Source organism: Heterodontus francisci, chromosome 18 (assembly GCF_036365525.1).
Source record: "Heterodontus francisci isolate sHetFra1 chromosome 18, sHetFra1.hap1, whole genome shotgun sequence".
Lineage (NCBI taxonomy): Eukaryota > Metazoa > Chordata > Chondrichthyes > Heterodontiformes > Heterodontidae > Heterodontus > Heterodontus francisci.
In genome coordinates, this window is record NC_090388.1 from 37,173,512 (window position 1) to 37,182,037 (window position 8,526).

Here is an 8,526-nt window from a genome sequence, read left to right on the forward strand (position 1 = left end):
CAAAACTGAGCATCCATGAGGCGCTGTGGGCCATCAGAAGCAGCAGAATTGTATTCAAGTACAATCTGTAACCTCATGGCCCGGCATATCCCCCACTCTACTATTACCATCAAGCCAGGAGACCAACCCTGGTTCAATGAAGAGTGCAGGAGAGCATGCCAGGAACAGCACCAGACATACCTCAAAATGAGGTGTCAACCTGCTGAAGCTACAACACAGGACTATCTGCATGCCAAACTGTGTAAGGAGCATGCAATACACAGAGCGAAGCGATCCCATAACCAATGGATCAGATCTCAGCTCTGCTGTCCTGCCACATCCAGTCATGAATGGTGGTGGACAATTAAACACATAACTGGAGGAGATGGCTCCACAAATATCCCCATCCTCAATGATGGGGGAGCCCAGCATATCAGTGCGAAAGATAAGGCTGAAGCGTTTGCAACAATCTTCAGCCAGAAGTGCCGAGTTGATGATCCATCTCGGCCTCCTCCTGAAGTCCCCAGAATCACAGATGCCAGACTTCAGCTAATTCGATTCACTCCGCGTGATATCAAGAAACGACTGAAGGCACTGGATACTGCAAAGGCTATGCACCCTGACAATATTCCGGCAATAGTATTGAAGACCTGTGCTCCAGAATTTGCCACGCCCCTAGCCAAACTGTTCCAGTACAGCTACAACACTGGCATCTACCCTGCAATGTGGAAAATTGCCCAGGTATGTCCTGTACACAAAAAGCAGGACAAATCCAACCCAGCCAATTACCGCCCCATCAGCCTACTCTCAATCATCAGTAAAGTGATGGAAGGTGTCATCAACAGTGCCATCAAGCGCCACTTTTTTAATAATAACCTGCTTAGTGATGCTCAGTTTGGGTTCCGCCAGGGCCACTCAGCTCCTGACCTCATTACAGCCTTGGTTCAAACATGGGCAAAAGAGCTGAACTTAAGTGAAGTGAGAGTGACTACCCTTGACATCAAGGCAGCATTTGACCAAGTATAGCATCAAGGAGCCCGAGCAAAACTGAGGTCAATGGGAATCAGGGGGAAAACCCTCCGCTGGTTGGAGTCATACCTAGTGCAAAGGAAGATGGTTGTGGTTGTTGGAAGTCAATCATCTCTGCTCCAGGACATCACTGCAGGAGTTCCTCAGGGTAGTGTCCTCAGCCCAACCATCTTCAACTGCTTCATCAATGACCTTCCTTCAATCATAAGGTCAGAAGTGGGGATGTTCACTGATGATTGCACAATGTTCAGCACCATTCGTGACTCCTCAGATACCGAAGCCGTGTAGAAATGCAGCAAGACTTGGACAAATCCAGGCTTGGGCTGATAAGTGGAAAGTAACATTCGCACCACACAAGTGCCAGGCAATAACCATCTCCAACAAGAGAGAATCTAACCATCTCCCCTTGACATTCAAAGGCATTACCTTTGCTGAATCCCCCACTATCAACATCCTAGGGGCTACCATTGATCAGAGACTGAACTGGAGTAGCCATATAAATACCATGGCTACAAGAGCAGGTCAGAGGCTAGGAATCCTGCAGCGAGTAACTCACCTCCTGACTTCCCAAAGCCTGTCCACCATCTGCAAGGCACAAGTCAGGAGTGTGATGGAATACTCTCCACTTGCCTGATGGGTGCAGCTCCAACACTCAAGAATCTCGACACCAGGCAGGACAAAGCAGCCCGCTTGATTGGCACCCCATCTACAAACATTCACTCCCTCCACCACTGAGACACAGTGGCAGCAGTGTGTACCATCTACAAGATGCACTGCAGCAACGCACCAAGGCTTCTTAGACAGCACCTTCCAAACCCGCGACCTCTACCAAGTAGAAGGACAAGGGCAGCAAATGCATGGGAACACCACTACCTGCAAGTTCCCCTCCAAGTCACACACCATCCTGACTTGGAACTATCTCGCCGTTCCTTCACTGTCGCTGGGTCATAATCCTGGAACTCCCTTCCTAACAGCACTGTGGGTGTACCTACCCCACACGCACTGCAGCGGTCCAAGAAGGCAGCTCACCACTACCTTCTCAAAGGCAATTAGGGATGGGCAATAAATGCTGGCCTGGCCAGCGACGCCCACATCCCATGAATGAATAAAAAAAAGTCTTCCACTGCAGGACAAGCAGTACCCATCCAATGTCAGAGTGCTGCTGTGGAAGCTCAGACTGTTGTTATGCAAGGTCAGCTTACTGCCAGTATGCTGTGGATTACAGTGTTCAAAGCAACTTGCAGAGTGTCATGGCAGTTTTGCATTCTGTCATCCAACAGATTACTGGGGCTGCCGAGGTGCCTCCCTGGGAGTGTGGCAGTGGCTTGATGAAGCATGAATCTGCTGTCCATTCCCTCAGGGTGACAGCATTCATCTACCCACCACTGCCACTCAGCTGGTGCCATTACTGGGGATACGGTGGTAATGTCACTGGACTAGTAATCCAGAGGCCCAGGCTAATTCCCTGGGGACATGGGCTCAAATCCCACCACGGCAGCACGTGAAATTTAAATTCAATTAATGAAAATCTGGAATTGGAAACTAGTCTCAGTAATCGTGCCATGAAGCTATTGATGTGAAGCTATATCGTAAAAACCCATCTGGTTCACTAATGTCCTTTAGGGAAGGAAATCTTCTGTCCTTATCTGGCCTGCCTATATGTGACTCCAGACCCACAGAAATGTGGATGACTCTTAACTGCCCTCTGATATGGCCTACCAAGCCACTCAGTTGTCAAGGGCAATTTGGGATGGGCAACAAATGCTGGCCTTGAAGATTCTTACATGAAGAATAAAAAAATAATGTGTGTCAGCCAGCCAGACCAGATTGCTGTTCCCCATGCCGAGACGGTGCAGTCTGGAGCCAGGCCTTCTCGGCCCAAAACTGCTCGAGGTCATCCTCCAACACCATCTGCAGTGTCCTCCACTGAAAGTCAGCATTTTCCCACCAGTTATGCTACAGCCACTACACTGCATAGGAGCACTTGGACTGGCACATGGAAGACAGGCGCTAAGGGAATGCACAAAGATTTATGTCGGCGTGCAAAATGGTATGACTTCAATTATGATTTTGGTTTGGAATATTTATTTTGTAGTGGCTTTTATTTTTGCATTGCGGCCCAGTGAATGCTGAGATGGGGTCAGTAACAGAGGGAAGGTAAAGAATGGGACTGTGGATATGGGGAAATAGGGGTTTTGGTTAATGGCACAGCAGTCAGATGAGCTGTTTAGACAGCATGGCCAGGATTGAGCGGTCTAGGTTGCCTCTTCCTCCTCCTGCTCCTCAGCTGCCCACTGTAGAGCTGGTGGTAGGGGCTGTCCCAACCTGATAGTGAGTTTGGGTAGCATGTGGCAGACCACCATGAATTTTAATACCCCCTCTGCCAAGTGCTGCAGGCTCCTCCACAGCAGTCCAGGCAGTGAAAGCATTGTTTGAGCATGCCAATGGTCTGCTCTATCACATTTCATGTGGCTGGATGGCTTTAATTTTGTGCACACTGCATACACGTGTGTGGATTGTGCACTGGAGAAATCAGCCACATGCCTTCAGCAGATATCCCCCGCCACTCAGTAGTCATGCTCTGGTTTGTCTTGGTGTCTCAAATGTAGCTGGCATGGCAGAGTGCTGCAGAATGAAGGCAACACAACTGCTGCCAAGAGACCGGATGATTCTCTGCCTATGGCTGCACACCAGCAGACGTTGAGGGAGCGGAATCCATCTTGGTTCCGGTAAAGGGCAGAACTGACATGCAGCACCTGCAAAGTGTTGTGCGTGCAGTCAATGGCATCATGGGAAAGCCTGCAATCCTACTGAAGCTGTGTGCTTGCTTCACCTGCTTGTTCCCAACAAGAGAGAATAAAATGTTATTAACTTTTTTGAACAGAGCTCCTCAGTGACCTCCCTTATACAATAGTGGATGGCAAACCGAGAGATTTTGCAAATATCTCCAGCTCCAGCCTGGAAGGAGCTCAGTGCTTAAAAGTTCATCTTCATGGTCACCTTCACAGCCAATGGCAATAGGATCCATGCCCTGCTCAGTGCTAGCTGTTGTGGCTGCAGCAGGTGGCAGACTTTAGTGAGGACATCCTTATTGAATGCAGACACCTCACACATTGTTCCTTGAAGAAATGCTTCCTTTTCACTCTGCCTGGATAGGTTTTCCTACTTAGAGCATGTCTCCCCTTCCTCCTCCTCCTTCCTCTTTTAGCACCTCATCCTGTTCTGCGTGGCCTATGCTCATTCTCCCAGTCATGCTGTGTAGCAAGGGGAATGCCTACTAGTGAACCCCTGTCTGGGAGCAATTGGTTTGTGCAGAAGCCTTGAAGTTAACAAAAACTCCTTCGGCACCTGCCACACCTCTCCCTGTAGACTTTAGCAACTTTAAAGAACTCCAGAAAGCATGAAGCACTTGTACAATTGTAGCAGCAGCCAGTAGAAATTAACTAGCAATTAGCTTGTAAGCAGTTGATGATCCCTTTAAATAGCACTAGTGGAGGTCTTTCCTGCTGCTTAACACATGTTCAGCTGTGCGGGATTAAGAGACAGCGCTGAGCTCCAAAATGGCGCCTCAAATGCCAAATCTGCATTGCACGCTAAATGACATCACGATCTGCCTGCTCTGTATACTTGTGGCGAATATTAGTTGAATGCGCGTTAATGGCTGCACCGAGATGGCGTCTGGCATGTTTCGTGGCAGGAATGTGCGCACACATTAGATGCTATTTTGGTTGTCAAATAGCACCCATAGCACCCAAATGACAACTGCTAATGAGCTCAATTTCATGTCCTGTAGGTCTTAAAAAGTAAATTAGACGTATTATTTAGGAGAGGGAAAGAGGATTAACAGATTAATATGCTCCACTTTGTTGGCAGGAGTTTCAGAATACCACATATTTATGAAACCACAGATGTGAATGGTTTACTTATGCCCTAATGTAGTAATGTAATTATCATCTTTAAGGTTAACAATGTCCCTTCAACATTAAACACCGCCCAAGTACTGAGTAGGTGTCATACCAGGCAGCTTGACTCTGATTGGTCAAGGCATTGCCCTGAGGAATGAACCAGCGAATGGCTGTCACTTATTCGGTTCAGCTGAAACAAGTGCAATGTTTGTACATATTCTTTCTATCTGCAAAGAACAGGGCCCTGTTTATTAATATATGTAGCTTCCAGTACTTACAAATGTGCCACACTGCGAGCCCTACTGACAATCTTAAATTGGTTGTCAGTGTAATTCATAGCACATGGATTATTTAACAAATGTTGTCCGATCGCGGAATCACATCTAATATTGAACACCGTTTACAAACATTGCGCTTGTTTCAGCTAAACAAAATAAGTGACTGCCATTCGCTGGTTCATTCTGCAGGACAATGCCTTGACCAATCAGTCAAGCTGCCTGGTTTAAATTTTAAACAAACCAGTCACTGTAAACTGGTGTATTCTCCATGGCAATGCCTCTACCAATCAGTTCACTTGCCAACCAATCAGCACTCTCTTCTCATACAGTATAAAGTTGTTGTTTTCCCTTACACTGGTATTCTTGCGGATTGTCCTGATGAGTGCAAGACAAAAAGCTTCGACAACGTCACTATTTTCAGCAATGCTCAAGTTCTGCACTACCAAATGACTAGATCAACAAATATTAGTTTCTTGAAATACCCAAATTAAGTGTACATAATTACTTCACATATAGCTGACTTCAATATACCTCAAGTTTCCTGTTTTGTTTTACATTTCCTTATTTTCTTCAATCTTCAACAAGCTAGTTAATAATATGGTTTCCCTGTTTCGTTATTTGAGAGGTTTTTTTATTCTTTCATGGGATGTGGACATCACTGGCTGGGCCAGCATTTATTGCCCACCCCCAATTTCTCTCAAGAAGGTGGTGGTGAGCTGCCTCCTTGAACTACTGCAGTCCATGTGGTGTAAGTACACCCACAGTGCTGTTAGGAATAGAGGTCCAGCATTTTGACCCAGCGACTGTGAAGAAAATGCAATATAGTTCCAAGTCAAGACGCTGTGCAACTTGCAGGGGAAATTGCAGGTGCTGCTGTTCCCATGCATCTGCTGCCCTTGTCCTTCTAGCTGGTAGAAGTCGTGGGTTTGGAAACTGCTGTATAAGGAGCCTTGGTGAGTTGCTGCTGTGCATTTTGTAGATGGTACATACTGCTGCCACTGTGCGTCGATGGTGGAGGGAGTGAATGCTGAAAGTAGTGGATGGGGTGCCAATAAAGTGGGCTTGATATTAAGATAAGACACCAGGAATTTGGTTTATTTGGCAGAAAAGGAACTTGCTTTTATTCATGCTTTTCAGAACATCCCAAAATGCTTCAATGCTAATTAATTCATTTTGATATGTAGACACTGTTGTTATGTAACAAACAGCAATGAGTTAAATGTTCAGTGAATCTGTTTTGTTAGCACTGGTTGACAGATAAATAAGATGTCGGCCAGGACATAGGGAGAACTCCCCCGCTGTTCTTAAAACAGTGCCAGGGGAACATATACCCCCACCTGAGGTGTCAGCTGTGGATCAGTGGTAGCACTCTCATCTGAGTAACAAAGTCATGGGCTGAAGTCCAGGGAATTGAGCACAAAATCTAGGCTGACACTCCAGTGCAGTACTGAGGGAGGGCTGCACTATCAGAAGTGCAGTCTTTTGGATGAGACATTAACAGATGCCTTGTCTGACTTCTAGAGTGGATGTAAACGACACCGAAGAGCAGGGGCGTTCTCCGTTGTGTCCTGATCAATATTTATTCCTGAACAAGTATCTAAAAGTGGATTATCCAATCAGTATCACAATGCTGTTTCTGTGACTTTGCTGTGCACTAATTAGCTTCCACATTTCCTATTTCACAACAATGACTACACTTCAAAAGTACTTAATTGGCTGTAAAGCGCTTTGGGAGGCCCTGAGGCGATGAATGCAAGTTCTTTCCTTTTCTCCACCGGAGCAGGCATTTTGGTGTGATGGATGTCTCATTACTGCTACTGCACCTCTGACAATGCAGCACTGAAACATCAGCCTAACTGAAATGCTCAAATCCTGGAGCGGGTCTTGACTAAGGCGAGTGCAGCCTGAGACAAACTGACATTCAAACATAAAATGAGTGACTAACAAATAGAAAAAAAAAGTGAGGTAACCTTAACCCAGCAGAAGAGGGTTCAGCACCATTGGGGACAATTGCAGTTACCTCAGTGTCTTATTTCAGTGCCTTCCGTTTTACAGTTGAGCTCTTGCATGCCTTGTTCAGAAGAATGCGCTTTTCAAGACTACAACATTCCTTTCAATGTCCTGCAAGACTTTTTTACCTGCACCATCACTCCATTCATTAGCAGCTTCTCTTAATACATTTTCTAGTCAGTATTTAGAATATTGAAATCTTTAACCGAGGTAGATGCATGTTTTATTAAACATTTTATTCCACAGAATGAACAACTGGGTGTAGTCCCTTCCTTGATCAGATAAGGCAAAGGTTCAGAATGCTTTCATTGACGAGATAAGGCAAAATGCTCAATCCGCTTACCTTTTTCACTTTGTTCTCTAAATCCATTTCTTCCGACTGTGCGCTGGGAGAACAAATCGCTGGTGACAGAATTAACTGTATCAATTACTTCGCTCCCCTAGCCCTCTTGCAATGTTTCAAAGCACTTCCGCTCCACTGCACCACATCGTTAGCATCAACAAATCAGAACGCGCGGAAAATAATACACTCACCAATCGCAGCCAGCCAGGAGAAATATTTGACCAATAGAATGCTGAAAAATCCACCGGCCAATCAATTGTCTGGTTGAAGGTACCAATCGCCCTGAGCCTGTGTGTAACTATAGTGCGAGGTGTACCTAGTCTGGAACGGGAACGGTTGTGGGTGTGGCTGTGGCTGATACATCCCGTGTAACTAAATATAGTGCCAGCGCTAACGTGTGTTCGGGGGATAGTGTTCATGTTTTGAGCGGAGGGTTGTCAAATTTTGTTTGATAGACCTCCTGTGGGGCATTTTACAACGTCAAATGCGCTATATAAATGCAAGTTGTTGTTTCAAAGCTGCCAGCCCTGTGACTTAAGGGAAGCAAATTAAAGGCTGGCATTAAAAAACAGCCAGTAGAAAGCAACTTTTTATTGGTCTTTGGATGGATTAAATTACACCGCCGAGGTAGTAAGCCTAGTATTAAAAGTCTTGAATCTGTTGCTTGCAATATTCCTTTCAAAGACAAGTGTTTAATAAGTGCTCTCCACTTTTGTCAATAAAAGTCAGAGCTGTTCTTGGCCTGCCTCCAACGTGTTGCTGTTGGACTCTAAGCTCATGTTATTACCCTGATTCTGAAAGCACCACAGTGTGCAGTTGCATTCAAAACTGGAGCAAGAACAACAGGAGGTAGGAGTTTCAAAGCTGTGCAATGGAAAGTGTCCGAGAGTGCACTTGGATGTGCCTCAGTGGCAGAGATTCTAATCACAGTGAGAATATCTCCCATGAAAGTTCAGACTATTGCTAAGGTGGTGTTGGTTCA

The 8,526-nt window shown here is 45.8% G+C and overlaps 1 protein-coding gene across 1 annotated transcript in view; it reads right to left on the minus strand.

The window, feature by feature from the left end:
• The window catches only part of tes (testis derived transcript (3 LIM domains)), a 59,447-nt gene extending 51,768 nt beyond the window's left edge, over positions 1–7,679 (minus strand). Inside the window, exon 1 of the mRNA XM_068050555.1 lies at positions 7,545–7,679. Coding sequence (XP_067906656.1) covers positions 7,545–7,571 — 27 coding nt within the window. The 5' untranslated portion in view covers positions 7,572–7,679. The remainder of the gene's footprint in view (positions 1–7,544) is intronic.
• Between the last annotated feature and the right edge of the window lie 847 nt (positions 7,680–8,526).